The sequence below is a fragment of the Rissa tridactyla genome, chromosome 6 (genome assembly GCF_028500815.1).
Source record: "Rissa tridactyla isolate bRisTri1 chromosome 6, bRisTri1.patW.cur.20221130, whole genome shotgun sequence".
Lineage (NCBI taxonomy): Eukaryota > Metazoa > Chordata > Aves > Charadriiformes > Laridae > Rissa > Rissa tridactyla.
In genome coordinates, this window is record NC_071471.1 from 51,054,384 (window position 1) to 51,082,094 (window position 27,711).

The window sequence follows — 27,711 nt, forward strand, 5'->3', positions numbered from 1 at the left end:
AGAGGTCAGTCATGTGATTTAAAGTAACAACATACCCACTCTCTCCCCAAAAAAAAGTTTAAGTACAGTTGTTCTGTGATACAGCAGGTCCCTTACCAGCTGCCTTGGGAATTTTCATGGTAAATGCAGCACACACAACACCCTGTTAATGTCTGTCCTCTTCAGGGAGGGAAAGGGGAAAATCAAAGGCGTTTTCAAGGCTGTATGCAAAATACATTCTCGAATAAAGGCAACTTCTTATCCTCCCATGGTTAATGATTGCTGGAGGGAGATTCTACACCTTCTGGAAAGTCAGTATATCCGTACCCAAAGTGTAACACCATACAGCAGTAAGTTCACCTGCTCCCGCTGCAATAATTGTTCTTCAAACACAGTCTTCAAAGAAATTATTTTCTTTACTTTTTCAAGCATGTTTTCCAGTCAAGCCCTTGTAGGTTGTATCGAGGGTTTTCGTAACAATGCTTATCAGGAATTAGTTTCTAAAAGGACATGTGTTCTTTCTTGGTCAAAGGGAAATTTCATGTTGGTGCAGGGCTGCCAAGACACGCATCAGCGTTCTCCTTCCCAACCATGATACTTTTTCTTGAAGTCCCCAAAGCACCAAAATTCTTCCAAGCAAAAAAGTTACAGAAGGCCAAGAAGTCTCAGTGAAAATCATGGGAAAAGTCACCAGAACTTTAGGGAGAAGGAAGGGGAAGAAAACGTTTGGCTCCCACTGATAAATAATTTAAGACAACCCAAAAATATCTGTACAAACACACATACAAACAGAAAAATCTCATATTCCACAGATATTGAGAGATTCAGCGACCTCTTGGCGGCACAGGTGGAGGATAAAAGCCTTCGCAGCTTACAGGCCTATAAAAAGACAGAGAATACAAATGTGTTAAAAAAAATAGTAGAGAATAGGGTTCTGGAACAACACATTGCATGCAATAACACTGTATCTAAGAATGCTGTATAAGCAATAGTCATACAAGAAGTAAAATAGGCTATCAGTGATTCAGCAACAGAGCAGATGCCAAGGTGCCAGAGCCCTGTTCCTCTCCAAGTTCTTTCTTCTGCTCTTCAGCTGCAGTAATTCTATTATTACTGGAAAGAGATGCTATAATACTTGGTTGGAGTAAAACTTTGACAGTACAGTAGCTTTCTCCTGAAAATTAGATGAAGGGCAATAGGAGGAGATCAAAAGATTCAAAATATTTTTTTCAAACCAACTACAGATAAATTCCAGCTATATTCTTGCCAGAGTCGAGCCAACATACAGGACTTACTGCACCCACACATTAGTAATTACTGTTTTAAGTTGGAGAATTTTATTAGCATCTGTACTTAGATGAGCCTCTAGGGCCTGGACTTCATACACTTGCAGTGGTTGGGGCTAAAGGAATGTTCACAAGTTATTTAAGTTTGTGGTGGTCTGATCAAATCAAGGCAAAACCCCTCAGAACCTTTTATAAAGCCAGTGCAGTTCTTTCTTTGAGGCCAATCATACACGTAAACAAGTGTACTTTGGAGAGATCTGAAATTTGTAAAAAGAAGAAAAGTTCAAGGGAATGCCAAAAGGGAATTCCCTCTGCACTACACTTTGTATGTTCCAAGAGGATCTTCTCAGGCAGATCAGGTACTAAATCTCTGCCAGGGGCTGGACGCTACTCCACCTGGGTCAGTCTTATTATGTCAGGTGTTGTGGGCTTCAAATAGTGCTGCGCTGCCCCTTGCAGTGTGTGGCCCACAGTAACAGCCTTGCAATAGGCATGTTACCAGCTAGGAAACCAATTTCACCAAGCATTGCAGATGAGAAACAAGGATCTTAAAATTCCTAACAGTGTGTGTTTGTAAATAATAGCCTGGTAGATTTTGTTGAAAGACACACTTGCTTTCTGCCCAAGGCTTCCATATCAATTCACTGAAAGCTCATGTTTGAGCTGCATTTTAGCTTTACCTGCTTGCTCCTCGAGGAGGCACTCTGGGAGGCCTTTCTGGAAAAGGCATCCGCTCTGCTTGGTGGGCGACTGGGCTGCGGCTTCTAGTTGTTTCTGGGACTTCATTGTCCTACAAAATGAAGACAAGAGTTACGGACCAGCAAAATTTGGTTCTTGTGAGCTTCACAATAGAACTGGCTATGTTTTGCCATTTCTGCAAATGCAGTGCCACCCCTGAGGTCCTTTTCTTTTGCACAAAAACAGAGCCCTGTACTTACAAACAATGGACCAGTATATAGCAGAGGTGAGAGCTTACCTCACTGTCCCCTTCCATTCCACTGCTGACACTCAATATGCTCCGAGTGCTGGAGCGGTTACTTGCACTACCTGGAGTGAGTAAGCAAGAGAAAACAAACTGTAATTAAATCCTGGTGATTTAACTGCAAAGCACTAACTCAGGAGTCCTCCTAACCTCATACCTACCTCTTGCATGCATCATTTAATGCTAGTTTAGATTAATTTATTTCCACTGTTATTTTTCACATGTTCAGAATCTAAACAATGAAATTTCATACCATACAGACCACAGGGCCAAACCATTCAGTTTTGCTTTCTTTCTAGCAGATTTCTGCCCTAGATAAGGCAGGCTTCTGGTTAAATACTCACAACCATAATCTAACTGAAAGGAGCCAGTGCCAATACCAGCTGGTAAGTCAGGTAACTATTTTCACAAGTGTTACACACCCAACATTTATGTATATTTAGATTACCAGTCCCCATATCCTTAACAACGGAACAGAGGTAGATGTCTCTGAGCAGTGTCACGCATTCATTCCTGGAATAAGTGACTGCTTGAGAGGTTATTGTTCCCAATAGCTGTTCAGCACCTCCTCTCACAACAATCCTTACCCTTCACAGGAACGTTTCCTAGTCTATTTCGGAGCTAAACATCAAGAATTTGTTCAACCATCAGCAAACATTTATGCAAACCCATTTAACTTGCACAGACTCAGAGTAGGGAGTATTTCTGCAATCAGTCAGGCCATCTATGAAGGGGACAGCAACTCACAAACATATCCTACGCTGCTATAGCTGGTCTCAGTCATAAATACATGCTGTTCTATAGGGCTGTGCAATACTGTGACACTAATGTCCATAAACCTAAACACTGAAGTGGAGGCTAGAGAGGTTCTCTTATAAGATGCAGTCCCTCCCTAGCCTTGGTAACTCATTATCAGCTGGTATAAACAGCAGGACTTGAGAGTGCTAAATACTGTGTTAGGGTCCGTTCTCACAGTCATGCCATGGGAAAGAGCCAAGGTGCACACAGTAAACTCTGCAGGCCTGTTAACACTTCTCTCACAACTGCTTATATGCAAGTTACTGGCTCAGTCACCTGCCTCTGGCACCTACTCTGGATGTGTGCCAGCTATATCTTGCCAAGAGCCACAAAAGTAGTAACCTCACCGGGACTCAGTTTTCCTTTCAGAGGACCAAAATGATCTTAATGATTTCTGCAAGAATTGCTCAGTCTGAAGTAACAGCAAGAATGCAGGGATTTAATTTGCACAAATTAAATGTAGTAAAACCCAAAGATAATAAAATTGTGCAGACTGTCTACGTCACTCAAGAGGTCCCACAGTTACCAATGAGAAATGCTGTCCTTTATCTATAACAATTGAGGAAACGACATGTTTCCCAGCCTGCAATATAACTATGCCCTTGAGACCAGAAGAGCACACTGCCTGCTGAGAGTCACAGCAAGAGAGTATCCTTTTTTCTTAAGGGAGCAGCTGCCATCTACTTTTAAGAACTGAAGACAGGTGATATGCCTTCCCTGAGAAGGCTCAAGGGAACCTTTCGCTCAGCTTTCAGGTTCTTCTCCTGCAGAGATGCAGACACAAGATGCCCAGACCACATGATGCACCTGGAGTTGCTTTTGCCGTTTTAAGGATAGCCAACCTGAGGCATGCAGGATTTGGGGTGCTGGTGCCAGTGCTGGGATTCAGGAACTGTCCCCTGACCTGGCTCCAGTCAGGCTGGGGAAGTGTTTTCCATCCAGCTTTTCTGCAGAGAGGGTGACAGTCAGGGTTTGCTTACTTGTTGTGCTGGATGTGCTTTCTGTTTTCCAGTCTCCTCGCTTAAACTCCTTTTTTGGTGGGAAAAAGTTTTTCCTGGGAGCGTATTCATATATTCCACATTCTGGTTTCCCCAAAGTATTATGAGAATGTCGAATTGGTACTGTAATTTCCAAATCTGGAAGGGAAAATGAACAGCTCAGAAGGGTCTATGCACGCACAGCCTCTGAGAGACAGCTTTGCACCCCAGAACAAAGTTGAACACAATCCCATAAGCACGATCATAACTGTACATGAATGAATCAAGATGCACTCCACAGATGTGGGCACCCTTTCCTCAGTCTGGAAAATTGAGGAGTAAAGCAACTTCCCTATGTTTTAGCCAACAGGCATATGGATGTGAATATCAAGACATCATATAACTACAATACACACAGAGACATTTCTGTCTGAGTTAGCTCCTTCACTACCACAGAATGTCATAACCAGAGACTGTTACCTGCACTTTTGTCTTTTTTTTGCTTCTCCATTTGCCTCCTGGTTATGCTGTCTCGTAGCCGTTTCAGATTTTCCTAAAAACATCACAAGATATTCTTTTCAGGGCTTTGGATAAAGGAGGATGAGCAGCTTTTTGACAATACCAATATTATACTTCCGCTAACTTTGTAGCCAAGCTCTAACAGAGCCTGCTAGACCTGGCTGAAGTCCAAACTATGTCAACAGGTTTTAATCTATTCCCTTCAGAAATCCATGTGTGCCTTTCAGAGCAAAGTTGTGTCAAACCAGGACAGTCAGGTTCACAGACTCACTGGCAGTTGCAAATAAGCAGCACGTTAGGTTTGGAACTCACTCTATTTACTGTTTCCACTGGGACACTGGCACAGAAACAAGACCCACGTTCAAGTAACTGCATAGTGCTTTCTGTACTAATGAACAGATAATTTTGACTTCAGGGACAGAGGAGGCTGCCATGCATCCCACCGTGTGAGAGACAATTCAGAAAGAGTTCAGGATGTTCCCACTGAAGCAAGAGGGAACACCTGGAAATGTAACTGGGAGCAAAGTCTCTTCACCATTCTGTGGCAGCATACTGCACCTTACAGTAAAGAAAAGTGGGGAGAGAAAAAAAAAAAAGAGACAACTTTTCCAGCAGGGAAATAGATCCATATGTAAGAGGAGGAAACCCATGAATACGTGTAAAAGCAGACAGAGCAATTGCTGTACCATGAGGCAAGATCTGGAGCAGAGAATTTGAAAGCTGCTCATGGGATGGGGCACCAAGCATGCCACTTCTTCTCTGCTACAGATATCTACTAAAGTATCACTGCACTCTTTATTGACAGAAGGGATTCCTCTGACTGTTTCTGGGTAGAGAGAACCCTTCCAAGTGAGAATCAGGAGGAGAAAAGTCTTGGCTTTGTTCTGACAATCCCAAGTCAGCGTCACACGCTGGAGACCAGCAGCTCAAGTGTGAGAGCAGAGTGCTTCAGCATGAAAAAAAGGCTCCAAAAGCAGCAGGCAGTGGTTTTAAAGAGGGACCCCCACTTGAGAATGGAAATTTTAAACTATGACTGCTAGCTCCACCAGTCATTATGTTGCTGCTGTCAACATAATGACTCCCTCATTCAGCTAAGCCACCCAAACACTGTGCTTTCACTAATGACTGCTGCTAGAACTTGCCCATCAAAGAACAGGTAGTCCTGGAGCCATCAAACACCCGGGGAGGGATCAGAGCATCTACAAGATAGGACTTCAAAGCAAATACACCATCTGGGACACTGAGTCTTCACTGATCCAAAATGGATGAGAACTGACAAGCTAAATGTTCATCACAGAAGTCCCCCGCCAGCTGGTAGGTGCTAGGTGACCTCCAGAAAGGTAATTTAGCCAAGTGTATTTGGCCCAATTCCTAGTGTACAGCTCTCCAAAAACTATCAATACTACTGCAAGACAAACAGATCTGTAAAACAGGTACCTGCTTATTGCTGCATGGGAACAGCCCCTCCGCGTTCGGAGAGAAGTCTGCTAGCTGGGGGACTGCATTAGCAGGCTTTCTGCTCCAACCAGGAAAGAAATGTACCTACACTGAACAGCTTGTGATGTATTCCTAGAAAGACAGCTGTACTTCTTAGACAGTGGAATAAGTCTGTACCTGCTGGAACCGGAATGATTCTGATCTCTTTTTCTGGTTCAGTTGCCACTCCTTAAAATGAAGCACAGCTTCATCAACGGTGAGTATGCCCATTTTCACTTGCTCCTGTAACGTAATCAGCTGCCGTTGACCTGGGGTTTTCATTCCAGCAAATGGATCGTATATGCTTGATTGAGACAGGTCCCTTACAGGCCTGACTATTGTCTCTGAAGAGAGAACAACACCAAAAATATTATTGAATACTATCCGCTGTCCTCACTGAGTACAACGGAACGCAAGCATGCTTGATATAGCAGAGATACAAAAAAAATATAATAAAAATCAATATTACAGATGGAATGTTTCCCTAACCGTAAGAGTGTTTTGTCCTTATGCCATCCTGCCATTTGTCAGGGCTAAAAATCCAGCTGAGAGGCAGCCTCATATGCCAGTCTCTCCCAGGGATAATCTCTGTTCTTGAAAACATCATTTAAGTGAACAGCACCAAACGTACTCCTTAAAGTGCTCTGCTTCCCCACTGCAAAAACATCTCTCTCTTCAGCAATCCACAGAACAGAGCTTTCACCTTGGCAGTCACAAAGCTAGACTCTTCCTAGGTAATCTGCACAGCGTAACTCCAGAAACAGAAAGGTGAAAACTCACCCTGCTGATGCTGGCTCTTTGTAACTCATTTGCAACATAAAGAGGAGCTCCCAACACATGAGATAAAAGCTCAGATGTGGTTCCTGGCACTCTGGTAGCACACAGGATAAGAGGTGAAAGAATAAGGACACGGTTTTGGAAGTGCAGAGATTAATGGCAAGCAGTTCACTAGAGGTTAAATCCCAGGCAATAATGATCAACAAGCAGTGTCTATATCCAGAAGATCAAAAGTGGGACACCGACTCCATGAAGTAGTACGGGTCACAACATAAAAAAAGGACTTCAATGATCCTTATGATACTGATTGAGGATAAATTCCAAGACAGGGGATACGTACAAGTATGTGATAAAAGGGTACCCCTCTCACACTCCGCAGTTACAGAAAGTTTCCAACGTCACACAAGGTCAGAAAGGCTGGGTCATTCATATAAGACTATTATCCCCAGAGCCTTGTAAAACAGACTATTCTGTCACACTTCACGCAAATGAAGCTATCTCAGCAGATTTGCTTTTGGATTACTGGAAAAATTTTCAGGGTGAACTTAGGACTTACCTTTCTTAACCCTTCCTCTAGGAACATAGAGATTCTCAGGTCTTTGAGCTTTCTGTGCAAAAACTGTAAAACAAACAGTCTTTGATACTGAAATGCATCTCACGAAGACAGAAATTACAAGGATAAATATGGGAAGCATACACAATTCTATACTGCATTACAGCTTCCATTACCCTACTAAGTTCATTGAAGAAAACAAGACAAGGAGTTGTACAATAGACCTCCCCTTCTATTGACCTCAAAGAATTTATCTTGCCAGCTCCAAGAGAAATCTGGACACACTTTCCCAACAGTCCTGTCACGGGGAGAAGGAGAAGTTGCTGAAATTACTCTCCCACATGTTACCGTAGTTCTTGATGGAACGTTTATGAAATACGACCAAGATTTCCAAAATTGCCTAGCAAACTAAGAGGCACAATTTTCTTCAGTTTCAGTTAAACCCCACCTCAGAGGGAGGTACTGAGGTATAGAATCCTGTCCTATAAAAATGTTATTGAATCAATGATACCATTACAGAGCTTGATTATGTCCTTATAATATCAGGATCTTTCCTATTTAATTGGATTTGTTTATGCTATTTGGGGATAATCTGTCGTCCTACTGCCTTCATTAAGAGCAAGCTCAGGCCAAGACCTCAAGGTACAACATTGCCACATTTTCAGAGTAGAGTAGGCAGAAGATGAAAAACAGATCAAAATTGGATCCCAAAGGTAATCCAGCTCTTATAGAGTGAGAAAGACTCCAGAGCTAAATAATTCAGGGGTCTCAGAAATGTGTAGATTTTCTTGGCATTTATTCAGCAACTGGAGCCCGTGTCAAGGCCATTCTACAGTTGACTAGTATATAGTTTAGGTCCTGGTACCCAACTCACTTTTGGAGATGTACAGCTCATTGTCCGGCTGTGGAGAGCTGGATTCTGGTCTTGGAACAGGAACTGGAGGTCTGCTAGCCATTTCCTGCGGAAAAGTATCTTGTTCCACTGAGTAGTATACATCTTCACCGTACCGCTGGTAAACTTCTTCCTCTGAATCTGGCACATCTATGCTACTGCCTGTAACAGAGCAGAGTTTGTAAGAAAAACAACCTGGCCACTTCACTGAACACTGGATCCCTCCAGATGCACTATGTATTCTCACCATATTCTTACCAAGCTAGCCATTTCACAGGCAAAACCATCCAGTTTTGCAGTGACTTAAAGTGCCAAAGCCCTTCAAGACATGACTTGATAGAGAAACAGTTAATTCAATTAATTCCAATTAATTAACATATCATAACAGTTAACAAATCAGAGCACTGGTTTCCAAAAGCTACTTGTGGTGGTCTACAAAGTACTACAGAGAATTGTTCCTTTGTCTGAAATGAGCAATCGCCATCAGCTGACAATATATTTGATCTCAGAACAACGTGTCTCAGAGGGAGCTGGGTATGCACATCTGTACTAAACAAGACCAGCTACCATTATACCACCTCATCATCTCCATTCTATTCTCACTCTTAGCATGACTGCAAAATCATCATCTGCTGTCATACCTGATTTAAAAGCTAGCTTCCCTCTGTTTGCGTGCTAGCAAAAAGAACTAAGAGCCCCTGGGCTAACTCCCTGCTTTGTCGCCAAGTCACAAGTGAACACCCTAACCACTGGACTGACTTTCCTTTAGTGATGTTGCAACACCTAGTTGAGTCAAGGCAACAGGACTGCCAGAGCATTGGTGTTGGCAGGGAAAACAGAACAACACGTTAAGGTCCCCAGACTTAATCTTGCTCTGGGTCACCCACAAAAAGTGAGCCTGTATCCCATGCAACCTGGTGAGTCAGCATGGATATCAGGGGATAGCATGGAGCTAAGGTCTGGCTTTGATCAGAGAAGGCAGAAGGAGCACTGAAGAGACAGAGTGTAGATCAGGTTTGGGAGACAGTAGTTATTTTCCTCTTTCCAGGCTGCTGTTTTCAATGGATGGACTTTTCAATAAAGCATCTACATTAAAATTCATCACTAAGTTATGCTGCCCTACTTTATATGCAGCCTCTGCCCATGAGGGGAGCCTGCACCCACATCAGGACACTCAAATTAATTCCCATCACTCAGATAAGGACAAAACACAGCCATTCCTGAATAGATACCAGCTGTGTGCTTGCACTCATTGGTAGGCAGGGAATGGAACTAGAAATCACTCCTCTTTGGTAAGAAACTAACCACATTTGTGAAATCACCTCACAAGCTGCTTTTTCTGTTGTGCCTTGTTTGTACTCACTAAGGCAAAGCTATTATCTGTGTCAAACAGTGTGGATGAGCTGCTATCCTTAACAGATCAAGGAGAAATCTCAAGTTCCATTTAATTGCTTTAACTGTGCTGCTGCCATCCCTCCCTCCAAACAGGTCTCACCTTCTAAAAACTTGCGGAGCATTGAGTCTTTCGTAGTTAGAGAAACTTCATCTCTGTCAACTGGTGTGTCTGGTTTGGACTGAAGCATCTCTACATCTGGAAAAAATCAGGAAGATGAACCTGTCGATTATGCTCTTAAACACGTGGAAGAATGTAATATAATACAAAATGATGTGGGATTTCTGACCGGACCTTTGGTCTATGGTGAAAACCAAAGAGGAAGCCAGGCAACTGACCAGACATTTGCCTCAAAAAAGGCCCCTAAGTTGCTATGTTCAGTCCACTCTGCACAGATCTTTGCCAGCTGCCTGATGCTTATGCTTGAGGGTGACTAACACTGCTTATTGAGAAGTTCCAACAAGGCTCCAAACAGGCACTGAGGATTAGCTACTATTGAGAGTGTGTTGGCCAGGTGAAGGTTTTGGCCTCTGCACGGTGCTCCTGAGAGGCCAAACTGAGTGGAAACTCTGTGACGGCAAAATAAGACATTAAGGGCAATTTACCCATGACACACAATATAGTATTTGTTTTGTTTATTGGATAAAAGTCAAAACAGCTAGGTGAGTTAATTAGTTGGACTGGAAGGTGTTTAGAGGGTCAAAAGATAATTTAGTATTGAGAAAGGAGTGACAGCAAACAGTAAGATACTTCGCTAAGTCATTGTTTTGACATGAAGAATCCTGGTTTTAAAAAAAGTCAACGTCATCATAACCCTAAAACTAATCCTAAAACTAAAATAAAATGTTAGGCAACCATGCTCTTAATGATACTAAAAACAAGAGTGATAGAAATGAACTGTTGAGGTTTATTGATATAAGTGAATTGTTGAGGCATATTGTGAAATACGTATTACTATGTGAACTAGATAGTTTGGGTTACATGAAATAATATGAAATTTATCTATAAATTTCTTTTTAATATTTTCTGAACTTTCTTATTTTTGTCCTACAAAGCTGAGGAGATCACAAGAAAGGGATAACCATATGCTAGCGATATTTTGCTTTGTTAGAATGTTGCAGGGTTCTTTTAAAAAGAATAATTGTCAAAGGACCCACTGACAGTCACGTGAATGCACCCAACCTAGCTTTAACCTCCCAGGAATACCTCAAGCGTAGCCACAGCAATACTGCATGCTGTGTGGACTAATGACACCAGCTGCTTCTCAAGAGCTCTGCAGTCCATGCCAAGCTGCATGCTGCTGCAGCTAATCTGCTCGCCACCAACCTAATATAAATTTCACTTAAGTATCGTTGCACTACATGGAAGCACAGATTTGACATCTGAACATCCTAAAGAATCAGCGCTACAGACCTGTATTTTTCTGTAGAGCGTTTCCCACCTTGCAGCCACCTTGATTATTTTTAACATAGCTTTTTAGAAATGAACCTGTAGCAAATACAGGCCCAGAGGAAAGCCCTTACTTTATAGATTTGGGGACGGAACAGAAAGTGACAGGTGTGCAAAGTTCCTTTCATTCTCTGGGGAAGGAACAGTGTCTTGCCAGTTTTGGTTGTGCTCTGCAGGATTACTAAACCAGCTGTGCAACAGGATACTGCAGCATTTGTTTTCTGTCACATAGTCAATGTAGTTAAATTCATCAACTAATCAGTTCTCCTTAAAAGACATAATTGCCACCTCGCTAACCTCTTGCACATGGGCCTGTTTTGCATACAGATGAGACCTAACATCTCACCCATGTACCAAAACTGAAGAGAAGTTCTCGACTTCGTCAATGACACTTTCTATTCCACTTGCTGCAAAAACAGGCTAGTGAGACAGAAGTGACAAGGTGGTGGTGCACACAAACTTTGGGTATCACAGGAAAGGTCCCCAGATTTTCCAGAGGCTATTGGAGAAAGTTGGTCTGAAGGGTTAGCAGGAAGAGGGCTAAGCATTTCCTAGATGTCAGAATTTAGTAGCTAAAAGATATTTAAGCAAAGAGTTTCAGTTTCCCTTTGCAGGGTTTAAAGCTTCAGAAGGGAGCTCAACCAAGGCGCGAACAGACAGACATACAGAAGACAAGTTATGATCTACAGACCCTTCCCAACAGCTAAAATATCCATGTGTGGGCACCCTTTACAAAGTAGTAACACCCTTCCCCCTTTAAACATTTGCAAACACTAGATACCAGGTATTCCTGCACACAAAGTAAGCTACCTCTTTGCAGAGGCCAGTCCTTTATTATGCAAGACAAAGGCTTCAATGTGTTGGCATAAACCACAACTCAGAACTTTATAAGCAGTTACATTTTTGTGCACAATTCCCTCAGTTTACTCAAGGATAACAAGGAGGCTGCTGTTTCTTGCACTAACTAAGGAAAAAAAAAAAGAAACAAAACAAAGAGGACAGTGTTGAAAGCTTGGTCTCAAGAGAATAAAAGTGGTAGAGGAGGGAGAGGATATGCAAGTGAGTAGAGTAAGGGCATCACAACTTACTTATATGTGAACTAACATCTACTCTTTAGGTGTTGGAGATCGGCGAATTACAGGACATTAGATTTCAGTCAGCTAAAATTCTCTAGGATAAAGGATTAAATCTCTGCATGAAACTCACACTATCTAGGGTCTGAGTGTCAGTTCATAGATATGCAAACAGTGCTAGGAGTCCAGACTTGTTTCCACCAGCCCTTGGCCACTGCCACTGCCTGACCTTAGACAGAGGAAATTCAGCCTCTTTCCCCAAGCAAAACAGCATCATAACACACACAAACCAGGCAGTTTCATAGTCACACAAATCAAACATGTTTTCAGCGCTTTCAAGAATCCTTGCTCTCAGAGCCCCTCCTGCACATAACTCCAGCCTACTATAAATACTGTTTTGCAAAAAAAGAACCAGCAGGAGGTGCTGGTGAAAGGAAAGCAGGAAAGGCAAAGCACTTAATCCAATGCTGTAGTTCATAGTACCAGATTCATATGATGGAGATAACTCTCCCTTTTAGCTGTTCAGCTGCTGTTTGTTACAGTGTGTGAGTGATTCAGCTAAATGACATTTAGCTGCAACCTGCACCAACCTGGAGCATATTCTGGAAAACTATGTTTAACTTTACAGGTATTTGAAAAGTGTCATAAGAGGGAAGTGCTCTTCTGAAGTGAGAACAATTAGATTAATGATAAAATATTAAATAAGGCAATTCAATCTTATTATTAAAGAAGAGCAAACCAGGTAACAGCAGAAGCTACTAAGTTCCCACTTTTGGGAGGAGTACTTTGGTTAGGAGTACTTTATAATCTATGCTGCTCAGGGCATTAAGACCTCCCTGGGAAAGAATGCTCCCCTCCAGCAGAAGGGGAGGCAGTGTTCTGTAGATGAACAAAATCTTTTCCATTTTTTTTTTTTTTTTTAATTCCATCATTTATCTCAAAACTTAAAGGGACAACTAGCAATTCAACACAGGTGTGTGCAACTCTTATGCGGCATCAGTTTAAGCAAAATTGGGCCCTTGCATAGCCTCTGTGCTTTCTCTGTAAATGTTTCCCCAGGATCAAATGCAGAGAGAAAAGAACACCACATAAAAATGCATTGAAAAATCAGAAGCAGAATGAAGAATACAAGAACTAACAGAACAATCCAATATTCTAATATTTGCTACTACTTGTAACTCATTACAATGGCTCCAGTCCTATGTTACCCTATTCTCGAAACAGTTCCTGTCAGACAAATTGACCCTATGGTAGCTAACCTTCCTTTGATCAGTCTCTGAAACAAACTGCTGGAAGCACACCTTGAGCACAATAAATGGGCATGCTGCCACAGTATGGTTACACTTAAAATAGCCCAGGTATTGTCCTCTACACCACAGCCATAACTACTCACATATGGGCTACTCTGACCTGGAGAAAGTACCTCAGTAGAAGTCATTTATAATTTCCTAGAGAGTTCTTCGTCCTCACAAATCTTTAAGTCTGTACAAAAGCTTGAAGCCTTTATTTGTGATGGCACTTCTAAACCAGCCAGCACTCCCACTAATTTCAGTGAGGGCTTGCCTGTGTGCTGGTATTCTAAATAATATTGAAACAACTTCACTTTGAGAGAATCAATCTAAGTGTCAAGCTTTGTGCCAATCTAACCTTACCTGTTACAATATAGGTAGATTTTAAGCACTCCTCAGATAAGTTGTAAATATTCTTCAGGCAAAGTCTAACAGACTACATAAGAAACACAGAGATTTTCAGTAAAAGACTCCTGAATGCAAGGTAACAGAGATTTGTGTGCAGGAGCAATACGCTGGGAGAACTCCAGAAGAAGCAGGAAGCACACTCACATTCCTTGCTGAGGTATTACAGATAAGCCATATACATCATCTTACCAATGAGAAAAACATTTTAAAACGCAAACTCATTCAGCTCTGCTTTTCAGTAAAGGAATTATAAGTATCTACGTTTAGGGACAGCTTGGGTTTTTACCTTTCTAATCCTACTAGCCTTGCAGAGCCTGCAGTGCTTTTGCACACCAGAACTTTCTGGGGCTGTTCCCAGAGACCTCTGCCACCCTGCTGATGTGGCTGTGCTTGCAAAAGCTCCCCCTAAAGGACAAATGCCCGTTGGGCCTTTGCTACTGAGAAGGCTTAAGGAAAGCACCCTGACTTAGGCTGCAAATGCCCAACCCTTCCCATCCCATGGCAACTTTTCCTAGCTCTCCATCTCCACGCCTGTCAGCCAAGCAAGCTCCGTTTTGTGTATTCATCCAAAACACCAGCCAAACTCCTCCTGAGATCTGTCAATCAGAGTAAGTGAGGGCAGTAAAATCTATGTACTGGAACTGTTTAACTTAATGTGGCTTGTTTGACAGAAACAGGCAAGAGGACATGGATGCAAGCAACTGAGCACACTGAGGGAGGTGGTGATCTTCAGCAGCGAAAAAGAAACAGACACCTTAAAACAATTAGTTCTTCCACCAACAGTCTGCAGAGCTGGCAAATGGTTTTCTTGACAGGAAGCAACACTGATCTAAATCTGAACCAATATGAAAATATTTTCAGAGTCCAGTTCAAAAGTGGTAAATTACAGGGAGCTTGATTTGCATCAATACCCCCTGCATAGTTTCGGGGAGATCTGGATGTTTCAGGGGTCGAAGACGACAAGCTGAGCTTAGTGGTTTTCAGCATGTTTTTACCCCTCCACAGAGTTGGTCAATCAGCCCCATTCAGAGGTGCGCTGATTGCGGGCAGAGTTTCAAATGTCTAGAAACTCTCACTCCCATCACTGTGAACAGCAGCGGCTTTATTCCTAAGGAGTCCAACCAGCCTTACTGCTTATCTCCACCTGAAGGCAGAATAATCCTGGGTTTGGTAGCAAAACTATCCTTGCAGCAGTCAAGCAAAACTGCAGAGGAGAGTTTATGATTTCAGGCAGAGATCTGACCAAGTCTTCTGGACTCCATAATCAATGAAAATGTGTTTTATAACATCATTTAAAAAGAGGAGAAACATATAAAAGAGGATCAGATCATATAAAATCATATGAAAGAGGAGAAAACCAGCCCAGGACAGATATAGTCTATATGCAAAAGTGTTTCAGTAAGAAAGCTTTTCCACTGAAGCAGCACACTTAAAACTGCAGAAACACTAGAACTCCTTATGCAGGTACTCAATCTACAATAAGCTAGATCCTCTGCTCATCATGGGAATCATAAAATATATCAGTGGGATGAAGCCAGACCAAATAGGCAGCTCAGTAAGTGCTTAACATAGGTACTCAACTTGATATTTGCAATTGGCCTCACTGAATATTAAAGGAATGGTGAAGAAGTTAAATATCTGCATATTTATCAGAATTAGCTCTGTATTTTTAGCAATAAACCAAGTGGATTAGAATAACGATTTTTCAACTATAATCTTTACAGTACACGTATTTCAAGGTATTCGTTTTCTTTTGTTCTCAAGCTGTTGAGGTAGAAACTCAGCACTTGCTTTTCAGTTTCCCAGTTGCCAGTAAGATCACATCTTACGTAGTGTTCTTTTCCAACAGTGTCTGTAAGTCAGAGTGTCCCTACCTCCCTGGGTCTCAAGAGGGAGAAGCAGGACATGGCAAAAAATTTGGTCTCTTCCAAATGCTAACTCACTTGCTCAGGGTTCAGTTCATCCTCAAAGCATGGAGGAAACAGCTCTTGATCTTGTACACTGGCAATCCGAGAAAGGTTTAGAGCAATTTTATCAGCCAGCTAACATCAGAACTGGAGCGTGGTTTCCTTGTTGCGAAAGCAGAAAAGCTATAACCAGCCCTTACTCTAAAACTCAACTGAGGCGCTACTATGTATAACAGAGACAGACCAGCTTAGCCCTCTTGGATGGGGGCTCTGAGCAACGTGATTAATTGAAAAAGTCTCTGCTCACTGCAGGGGAGTTGGACTAGATGACCTTTATAGGTCTCTTCCAACCTAAACTATCCTACAATTCTGTGATTCTACGAATATACATACAGAGATCTTCTGAGGCACCAGGGACAAATCCAGCCATGGATTCATAAAGCTCTTCATCGGAGCCAGGATTCAAGGAACATTTCATTAACAGGTCAGTGGACAAATGAGCCATGGACTCATAAACAGACTCATCCTCCTCGCCTTGCATCAGCTCTTCCTTAATGTGGGTCTTCAGCATATCTGCAGTTTCCTGGAGAGGAAGGAGGGCAAAAAAAAATATGTTCAAGTCTCACTTAAATAAAGAATCTGGAGAATCAAAACAAGCAAAAGATATCTCACTCTCCCACTGCTCATGGAAAAAACCTTCTAAATGTAGCCTATTTGCAAAAACTAAGGCTTCTCAAAGGAATTAAATCCCCACTACAGATGTGCAGGCCTAGCCTTCAAGATCTATGTTGTAATAAGACACAACGGAGGTGAAACAAGTTGATGCCAACATATTCTGAATAGCCATTACAGCCTCTCATCTCCTCAATTTCACATCCTACCTGATATTTGCAAACTCCTAGAATATAAGCAAAGCTCATTCTAAAAATACAAACGCTTGTCAAAGGCTATTTTCAGATAAGCGTAGCTGACCATAAGGGGGAAAGCATGCCACATGCGGAGCACTTTCAAGAAAGCAGTTTTAGCTTTGGTGTAGATTCAGTTTCAGTTTCTTGGCGTTAGCAGCAGCACGTAACACCCAGAGAGGGAGTACACAGACCCTTTTCTGTGAGATTAACAGGAAACCTCACAGCAGGCAGCTGTTCATGTAACACAGGCAACTTTCGATTCACAGGACAGCGGAACCCTTTCCCACATATTTGTAACGTGGGCTGGGTGTGGAGGGAGGGCAGTGCAGATCACCAAACCATGGAGGTCTTTACCAAAGCACGCAAGGGTACAAAATCTAAAGCTTCATCCTAGCCTCCTCCCCAAGCTCCAACAGTGTCACAAGCACAGCCATCTTAACTAGTTGCAGTACTACAAGATATTCTTCCATCCGTAACTGCCACCTCATGGGCCTTCAATCCACAGGACGTGTGTCAAAACTGTCTACACATGCTTCCCTCCACAATCAAAATGTGTCAGGCAGGTAGCTCACACGATGCTTTAGGAAGGTGCAGAGCAACTTTCACTAGAGAGAAAATTAGGTGAGGGGTTTATTGGTATTTTCAGATATCCACTCTGGTACTGCTACTAAATCCATAGTGCTTCTAGTAGCTACCTTGCAGCAGACACGCTGGTGCAGATCATTTGCGTGCTCTGGTACTAAGCTGCACATATAGCTTGATGGTCAGTAAGCAGGACCCACTCAACACAGCTCTGTCATTGTGCTGGTGGAAAGGAGGACACAGGAGGAGCACGGTACTACAGTAAGAAGTTGGAAGGACTTCCTAAACATTTCTAACTTACCCCAATGCAAAGATTTTAATAACACAATTTACAGTTTCTGCAGCCCTCCTGCTCTGAGAACAGGGAATGACCTTTATTTAGCTCTAGTGTACAATCCTAAATTCATGCTTATGTGAAGAAGCAAGCCCCAAGTCTAAGAACCACCCATGCCTCCTAAATAGGGCTTAAACACTACTGCAATTGGCTGGCAGAACCACACTAAAGCTGACAGATCTACCACCCACCATTCAGACAACTACTAGGCACAGTTACACACAACTTTTCAACTGAAAGCAAAGGCAAATAAAATCTGCTGAAGAATTCGCGTGATCTGAGTCAAGGAGCTGCTTGTTATTTTGAAGCACAAAGGCTGGAAACAACTGAAATGGAAAAGAAAGGATAAACCCCATGCACAAGCACAGAAACAATTGCCTGGTGCAGCTGCAGTCAGGTCTGTGTCATAATCTGGAAAAGTCAGAGTGCTTTTTTCTGGGGACAGGGTTAGTGCAAAGAGAACTGAATTGTGAACTGGGCTCCCAGAGAGACCAAGCAGGGAACGGACATCATCTTAATGCAGGAAGAAATGAATTTCAAGTGGAGCAGGCAGACTACACAGATAAACTATGAATGAGCTAATAAGCGATGCAGTCATAAAGCACCTCAGACTGCAGCTTCTCAAACATATTCTGTTCCCGTATTACTCCCTAAAGTAATGGGATGAAGGGGCTGCAGCTTTGCCAAGATCCGAGGTTAGAAGAGTACACTAGGCACAGGCCACATCCCTGCAGAAACTCCATTAGATGGATGGATGGATGATAAGGAAATCCAGCATGGCGGTCTCTGCTTCCATCTTATTTGCTGTGTGCAAAAGCCCCAAAACTTCCCCAGCTCCAGAGATGCACCCAACCCTCCAGCCTGCAAGCTTTCAGTGTGGCTGGATGTCTGTCTTCTACACCCTACCACTCCGCATTGCGCCCTTTATTACCACATCACTCCTGCTCCCCCAACACCAAGCTTGGCACTACTGCCCACACCTGCTGTGGGACAACGTAGAAGGACTGCTGCTCCCTCTTACCACGTATTCATCAATGAATTGGCGAAGGTCCTTAAAGCCATGCTTTTCTGCTATGGTGTTTGGATAGTGGCCATATTTGTTGGCTACACTGTAGGCCTGCAGTGCTCCAGGACACGTAAGCAGCAAGGCAGTGAGGTTCTTCAGCCCATATCTTGCAGAAAAGTGAAGCAGTGTTGGCAACTCCTCATCCCTCTGATCTGTGAGAACAGGAGCCTATTAGAATCCAAGTTTCTCTCTAGCAGCAACAGAGCTAGCAGGTGAGACACAAAATTTATAGCAAATGTACAGACCAAAGCAGGTGTGAAAACCCTGAGAAGTACATATACTGTTTCAAAATGGAGCTAACTGCGCAAATTAACTGAGGCACCTAGTGCACCTCCAGGCTTGAGTCCTATGACCTTTAGTGGGGAATCTGGCACTGTAACACCTTAACTTATGTAGAATCAGTTTTGCAAGGACCTCCTAGATCATCATTCCAGCAGGATACATCTGCTGTAAGGAAGTCATGTCATGGTGCCACACCAACTGCTGAGTGCCCACTGTGCACCTTAGAGTAGAGTCATGGGGTTGGGGGAAAAGGACGGAGCTGGGGAGAAATACCACATGGAACTGGGAGAAGAACAAGGGAGAAAATATGGGAGACATTTTGGGGAGCATCATCTTTTCACGTTGGTTGTGTTTGACACTGTCTACATAGCTGCATCTGTCACAGTGCAAGGAAGTGAGATTGATCCACGTAATTAAAAAAAGGATCATCCAGCCTAGATGACAATCCCCCTTCCGCAGGCTTCATCAGAAATTTAGCTTCCTGGATGAGATCCAAGATTTTTGAGACAACCTGTGCAGGTACCACACACTGCAGTGTTAAGGTGCTCCAAGGTAAAACAACTGATACAGATGAAGTTTAAAACAAAACCAAAAATCTTTTAACCTACTTGTTGTCATATCTTCTTCTTCCAGCTGGTTGATTCCAAACAGGTGCAAGCCACTGGCAGGAATGTTCTTCTTCAGTGACTCAGTCAACAGTTTGTCCAGTGCTTCTATGCTGTATGGCACGATTTTAAAGGCCTAGATAACAGTGGAAAGTGATTTTGTTTGGGAGAGTTTGGACATTCAGTTAAGGTGAATTAACCTTAAATTAAGGTGAGATTTATAAGGTGTTTTTTTATTTAGCATGTATCAGACAACCGTAGGCAGAAACAATGTTAGCAAAAAGGTAGCAATGTTCAGGTCAAGCAAAGAACATGAATACTTTCCTGGGCCAGAAACAGAGTATCATTAATATGAGCAGATGAGAACCATATGCTCCACGAGAAGACAGAGTACAATAAGAAAGTCACTCATGCAACTGGAAGCACAGAAAACTGTTAATTCCTACTTCCTTGACAGGTATAATCTTACTACGGAAACTGTTCCAATGAAGTGTCACTCTTGCTCTAGGTGTGAGCTATTCCATTTTGAATTGCTTTGGTGTACACTCTGGGTTTGGCTTATGGACTGGTTCTTAGCCAAAGACTGTGAAGCATGCCTATTCCCCAGTCAGAGGCACAGACCAGTACTAACTGGTCCACAACTTGAACCAAAAAGAAAGGGAAAGACAGTCCCCCCTGCCCCAGGTATGCTGGTGACTAACATTACTCTGTAGGTTTCTGCTACATGCAGGCAGGCAGCAAAGACAAGACACCTGGAGAACTGCTTGTGCACGCTTTACCCCTCTGATAGCATTCAGGTATCCCAACTGTGCTAAATATGAGAACTCAGGAGTGGCTTTAAAGAAATACATGCTAAGAATCACCTCTGTCAGGCAAGATCATGGAGCAGATCCTTCTGGAAACTATACGAAGGCACATAGAAAATAAGGAGGTGACAGCCAGCGTGGCTTCACTAAGGGTAAATCATGCCTGATGCATCTAGTGGCCACTTACAATAGGGTTACAGTGTTGGTGGGTAAGGGAAGAGCAACTGACATCATCTGTCTGACCTGTGCGAAGCATCTGACACTGTCCTGCACAACATCCTTGTCTCTAAATCTACAGGAAAGACAGGGAGGGACTCTTTATAAGGAAGTGTAGTGATAGGCTGAGGGGTAATGGTTTTAAAATAAAAGAAGGTAGATTTAGATTAGATATTGGGAAGAAATTCTTTACTCTGAGGGCAGTGAGACTCTGGACAGGTTGCCCAGAGAAGCTGTGAATGCCCCCTCCCTGGAGATGTTCAAGGCCAGGCTGGATCGGGCTTTGAGTGACCTGATCTAGTGGACGGTGTCCCTGACTATGGCAGGAGGGTTGGAACTAGATGATCTTTAAGGTTCCTTCCAACCCAATCCATTCTATTATTCTATGAATAAACAAATCATTTTATGTTACTCTACTTCATTCAGCTAGTATGAATCTTTGCTACCTTCTCACATCTTTTCCAAGAACGCCTAGGTACAAATTTCCAAACAATTTATTTCCTTACGATACTTTCTGTTATATCCAGTTCTGTCATTCCAATCTTTTCAAGTCATCAAGGTCTAACTGTGAGTGTTGATTGACTGCTTTTTTTTTTGTTAGTTGGATAGCCTGAGGCACCTAAGCCAGCTATTTGCTCCGGAGACAGAAAAAGCACCCATGCTTTTGACAAAAGGGGATGTTAAGATTATGTTAAAATCCCAAAATAAACTTGTATTTCTTCAATGCAGAAGAGCTACTTCATGGCAAGCGCTTTTGTTTATGTCCACTTGTGTAGCCTCTGATAGAGCTGGTTTCCAAAGCAGCTGTTTGCTAGTGTCATTACCTGGCACATGAACTGTACTGGGTTGGCCGCATTAACCAACAGACTGCTGATTTCCTCCATGTCGGTATGATAAGTGACGCTTGTTTCTCCCACCATCAAGTCCCCTGAATATATCTGCAGAGGCACGGTCCCAGAGGTTAAATCTTTGAAAAGAAAGAGAAGAAATCACCATTAAGAGCAAACAGTGAGAATAAGTCTGCATCAAATACCTTGACGATAGGAGGAGTTTGGAGATACTGCCAGCTGGATACCAAAACAGTTTCTCTTGTATTGAATTCATGAAGAGTCACAAAAAAAAGGAGATGATGTTGGTCTGAACATGAGGTAGGAAAGTACTTCGGAATTACCTTCTCATAGCCATGTCCATGCACATCACCTGTGACCTGCTAGGTCCTCTGCTAACACTAGTCTTGACCACTGATGTTAACAATACACCACATCAAACTAGAAAGCCTCAAATCTCTCCACCTCTGGCTTTCTCTGGATCAGTCTCTAAACCATGCCATAAAATATGACAGCTGGGGAATAGCGGGGGAGAAAACAGAAAAGTTACTAGGGATTCTGCGACCCCTGTCAGCCTCACTAGTCTCTGAATGAAATCAACTTAAAAGAATTCTAGCTTTGCAACTTCATTCATGGACAGGATTTATCTCTTACCTTGGGAGCTTCTTGATGTTTTGTCCAGTGTGCATTCATAGGTCTGAACTTTCTCTTTGAAACACAAATATTTTGAATCCCACTGAAATTAATCTTTCCCTGTATATATGCTCGGCTGTTAACGACTCAGGAAATGATGAAATAGTTACAGTCATGAAAGGAATTAAAAATATATTTCTCTTACTGTTAGAAACTGCAACTGCAGAGATTAGATAGTTGTACACTCCATCAAGGTGAAGGTCATGTTTGTAATTCAAAGTTCAAGTTAGTTTCCAGGTCCATGTTTAAAATACAAGTCTTTATTTGAGACAGATTAAGTTGAACGTTTTTATGTAGGTGAGGTCACCTTCTTTCAATCAGTCCACCTCACTGACTTTACAAGAGTTGCTATACATGACTATTAGTCTCTATTCTCAGAGCTGGCACAATGACTCTTCAAGAGAATAGGCCAAAGTAGATTAAATAAAATCACGCTGGGAAAGCACTATCAATCTGTAAGGCTCTGAAATCTTGCCCCTAAAGTTTAGTGAACCTAAAGTTTAGACAACCTAAAGTTTTGTAAATGTAAATATCCAGAGTGACAAAACATACCTAAATTAAAAGGCAAGCCAGGATAAATAGTTTCAGCTCCGATCACAGAGCGATCATTGCACATTAAGCACATGCTGTTATAGCCATGCAATTATTTACTGGCAATTACCTTCTCTTGGTGCCCTGCCAGTGCTAAGGTGGTGGTGGTTATAATACGCAGATAAGTTCACAGTGCTTTACAAGCTGTGAGCTCAGAACTCCCAGTAAGGCGTTTTCACACTTCAACCCTGCCACTGCTGAGGGGAAAACAGAGCTCCCAGGCAGCAGTCTATTTCAGTTCCTCATCACAAAAGTATCACAGATGAGAATGCAAGTTCAAGATTTCCTGGCCTCAAGTTTTCCTGCATATCAACCTTTACCCTTATCCCTCTGGCACTTTTCAGGACAGGCAGGTTGAGATAGAGAGGAAGCAATGGAGGGAGGAGTGGGGGGAAAACTCAGCCCAGCTTACTTGGAGCCTCCACAGAGATTGTGTACTCATTCTCCATCTCAGCCAGCACACGCACAGACGATGCATTCTCTGGAGAGAACTCAACTTCAGTTTTCACTTCACCATCTAGTTTACATTTCATGATAATATAAACTGTTGTCTGCACCTAAGAGAAAAGGTATTACAACATGCAGGTTCGCAACATAGGAACACTTACTTTGTTAAGTCCCTTTTCGAGGTATTTTATTGTCATTGCAACTAACAGATAAATTATCATCTGTCATTTTCACGGTCCTGAATGGTTTTCAGAAGCATCTTCCAGTCATGGAGTAACTGGGCAGGTGGCTTCTGTTACAGCTTGCACCAGCATAAATACATGCATGTAAACTGATAAAATTCCAGATTTATCAGCTAGATTTATAAACTGATTAAAGCTAGATTTACAAAATTATTTAGTTTTAATTCTATCAATCTTTTCCCTCAAGCAGCACAGCCCCATTCTATACAGAAACAAAGGAAGAAACTGACTTTTTTTTCATCTGAGGGGATGTTATACCAAGAAATGCTGTTTTTCAGACAGTAAGCCATGATCCAAGCTCTTCAGAGTCACTTGCAGGATATGCACCAGAATTGTCATATTAGACTGCATTTAGGCTGTGGCTTTAATTGGTTCATTACAACCACGCACTCCACTTGCTACCTCTAACTCTCACCAGAATGGAAGACGGGAAGTCAAGAGTGTGAACCTGCCTCACAACACACAAGACAAGCTGCTATATTAATTAGACTATCTGTCAATAAGTGACATTGCAGCCTAGACAACACTGGGCACTGCATGTTACCAAGCTATTTCTGGGGCTAGAGAACTGAGCTAATGAAACAGAGACACTGAGGACAGTGGGCTGAGCGGGAAGGTGACAGAAAAGGAATTAGGAACTAATTTCCAGGCCTGTAAAGCTGACCATTACAGAGCAGCATAATGGATTGCACCAGCCCACAGTAAGAATGTAGCCCAAGGAGCGGACATACAGTACCCCACACCGTATGCGGTCAGGCTGCACCACTGGATGGTCCCCAGTGCTCTTGGATGATCCATGTTCTTCACTCATGGCAAGTCTGTCAGAGTAAACTGGGTTCTTCTCGTCTTCTGTTTCCGTATCAGTCACAGAGTCGCAGCCTGAGTCTAAAATAAAGCATACGGAGTCCTGTTAGATCACACCCCGCTTTGGTGAAAATGCGTATCATACACATACATCCTGAGAAACAGCAAGGGAGGTGGTGGGGTGGAACTTGCTGTTCTTCTCGAAGTAATGGTCAGAAAAGGGGATCTAGATGAAGGGAAACTACAGAACTTCCTCTTTAGTTCCCTTAAGGGGATTGCTGGGGAAAATTCACAAAGATACAAAAGTGCTGGAGTAGCACTGAATATGCTTATGAAACAAATAACAATGCCACTCTTTGCTGAGATGGATAGGCCCTTCTCATGTTAGATAGGAAAATTAGTATGTCAATGTCTAATATAAGAATGATTGGCAACTGGATTCATCTGACTTCAGCTGTGCTCTGAGTACATTGTAGGATGGGCAGCAGTCTTTCGCTCCTAAAGTAAATGAAGAAAACCAACTTTTCTTTCATTTCTGGATCCCGCTTATATTGCTCATTCCAACTCCCAAATTCATTATTGTGTTGACAAAATACAACATGAAGCATAGTCTGAAAGGATTCTGTTCCTCAAGCAAGAACTATAAGGTCCTGTATCTATACAAGAGTAAAACTGAAACATGGCAGAACCTTTGCATTGGAGAACAACAGTACTCTACCAAAAAAGACCCAAGAGTAGAAGTAAACGCACGTAACCCCACAATCTGTGTGTACAAAACAGCATTCTCATTCCTGTTTCCCAGTAACAGCATGGAAATTGATGGGAGAGCAAACAAACTGAACTGATATCAGTGGCTGAAAAAAACCCACAAAAACCTTGCAAGAATTAAAATCGATTACAGCTCTCCTGCCCCTGCCAGGAAATACTTTTCCCAACTAGAGAAAGGAAACAACTAACGATTTTGTATCTACTTAGTAGAAAGCACTTTCTTATATAGTTTCTACATCTTGATTCACACCTTTTTTCCTGTCTCCCAAAACATGGAGTGAAAGTCACTGACTTCCCCTTGTCAGAAGACTAACATGAATTCTTAAAACTCTGTCTCTCACAGCCAAAATTTTTCAAACCTTGGAAAAATGTGAAGCAGGCAAGGATTTAAGACAACATTTCTTATTTGTTATTTACTACTTACTGTAAAACACATCTGTAAAGAGCAGTACAAATTATTTACTAGATAAAATCTCAGATTTGGACTGGCAGAATTTTTATATTAGTAAGAAATGTCCTATTTAAAATGCTCAGTCCTGATGAGAAAGACCTAAGTGATCAACCACACTAACCTGTGGCATCCCTATGGTGAAGCTGCCAACAGTCCAAGTTTTACCTAGAATCCCCCAACCTCTTGGTACATCAAGTTTCCACAACTGAAGAAAGCCCAAGTCATTAAAGCAGGCATCTATTAGGAGTTCCATGTCCTGCTAGTTTCAAACAGTGAAGCTAGAAATCAGTCAGGAATTTAAATCTAGACTACTTTATTATTATTATTAAAAAGGACTTAAACTTAGGATATTTGAAATTCTTTGTCATGCACATTTCAATTTTTTTTAATATATTTTCTATACATTTAAGTGGTATTTTATTAATTATATGAAGGCAACACTGCTTTCAGGACACAGGCTTTAAGCCACAAAATTTTAGCGAATCAATCAGCTGAAATTTTTGTCACAAACAGTGGTGCACATACGCTTAACTTTAAGTATGTGAATAACTCCACATGGCAAGGAAGCCTACTCGCGTTGAGTACAAGTAGATTGCTGCTTTAACGTTTGCTGTAGAAAGAGTAGAGCCAAAAATGTGCAGCTCTGTAAAGTTCAAGTGAGGCATCACCACCAACATTGACATTTCTTAAACAAACCTAGAACAGTACATGTAATTTAGCAAATAGATTTTAATACTGCATCAACACAAATCTGCAGATTTGACTAAGAAACTACTTTGACACAAGGCTAGGTACTGAAGGCGGTCTTTTGGATTTTCAGACAGTGGTACTAAGTATTACAGAAAATGGACAGAAGTTTTAAATTCTTTAACTCAGCATTTTAGTTGATACTGCCCATGTCATCAGCTGCAAGAGCCAAACCCCAGTTTTGGGAACCCGTCTCTTAGGGAAAGGTGGACTACTCCCACCTGGGGGTGCCAGGCTGCCCGGCTGCACAGGAGAAAATAAAACACTGGTCCCACATCCTTCCCTTACATGATAGCTGTCATGTCAGCATGTCAGGCATTCAGCATATGCAGAGCAAGACACCTTTTTTTTTTTTGGGGGGGGGGGGCCGGGGTGGAGGAGGAGAAAAGGCAACTGTCAGTAGAACAGTGTCTCTGTAGTCTCTGTTGGTTATTTCCAATATGACTAAACCAGAAAGACTAAGCTCACCGCAGGTAAGAGAGAGCCAATGATGACCAAATTACAGCAAAGCATTAATATTCCTCCAACATATGCACAAGCTGACGCTTGCCAGCATCCTGATATAAAGGGCATCATCCCCACTCCAACATGGAACCATTAGTGCAGTAATTTGTACCTCTCTTGCCCAACACATGGTCCATTTCAGAGGAAAATGAAACCTAAAGCTGTGGATATCAGGTACATCATCTACAGTAAGCAAGGATTAGAGGGGAGCAAGGAGAGAACAAGCCACCCGGTCTATTTGTTACTAGAAACAAACAGCAGATAAAGAATAACTTGAGCTTTTAAAGAAGTTCTGGCATTGCCTGATCCTGCCTTGCGCTTCCGCATTCTTGTAAAAGAGTTGACTGCCCAGAGGTCATATGTAAGAACAGATCTGTTAGGTAATACGGGAAGAAGCAAGCAATGTTAATCAGTAATCGGATTAACAGCTGACGGAACAGGCACTTGGAGTTTCGGGTATGAATTATTCATCTGTTTTTTCATTCAGAAAATTCTGAAATTGCAAATTACCAACTTCCCACATAAGCAGTGAAGTGATGCTATGGTCACCTTGCAAGTTCTAGTCACGTGCTACTGACTTGTGAACATGCAAGCATTGGAGAGGAAACCATCCCCTTACATTCAATAATATCCATGCTCTAAAAGGAATTATTAGATTAGGCTTCCCACTCAGTAAGATAATTGAGTAATGACAACACGTTTGCATATACAGGTTCAGCAATTATATCATTGTAATGACACCCAGGCTAAAGAGGCCATCACTGAGGAGATAACAGTCACATTAGAAAGTTAAAGTAAATACCTGAATTGAGCTTCTCCATGAGCAGCTGCCGTAGGTGAACAGCTCGTGGTTATAAACGGCTCTGCCCTTGACTGTAGGGCCTTTCTGTTCCCTTTTAAATGAAGGCTACCTCAGGCCACGCCTGACTGTCTTCTGTGAAATACTTGTGAGAATAGCAGCAAGGGGAGGAGATGCGGTCCAAGAAACCCAACCACATTTCCCCTTGAAGAGCGTGCCCCCCTCCAGGAAGCGCCAAGTAGCTGAGCTACAGAGAGCGGCCCTGTGCCAGCCCCTCCTCG

At 42.3% G+C, this 27,711-nt stretch overlaps 1 protein-coding gene across 2 annotated transcripts; it reads right to left on the minus strand.

Moving 5' to 3' along the window:
• Positions 1-376: 376 nt before the first annotated feature.
• Positions 377-27,711, minus strand: PIK3AP1 (phosphoinositide-3-kinase adaptor protein 1). Of its 2 annotated transcripts, XM_054207105.1 has the most exons (16): positions 27,434-27,711; positions 24,094-24,242; positions 23,081-23,225; positions 21,382-21,524; positions 19,539-19,671; positions 18,604-18,800; positions 16,152-16,341; positions 9,735-9,830; positions 8,222-8,401; positions 7,351-7,413; positions 6,156-6,361; positions 4,503-4,575; positions 4,026-4,181; positions 2,242-2,312; positions 1,946-2,055; positions 377-858 (listed from the first exon to the last, which is right to left on the minus strand). In XM_054207105.1, the coding sequence occupies exons 1-16, from the start codon at positions 27,450-27,452 to the stop codon at positions 804-806; spliced, it is 1,986 nt and encodes a 661-aa protein (XP_054063080.1). In that variant the 5' UTR covers positions 27,453-27,711; the 3' UTR covers positions 377-803. The 2 variants fall into 2 exon arrangements, with proteins under 2 accessions (XP_054063080.1, XP_054063081.1); XM_054207106.1 differs by lacking the exon at positions 27,434-27,711 and having other exon boundaries at positions 24,089-24,207.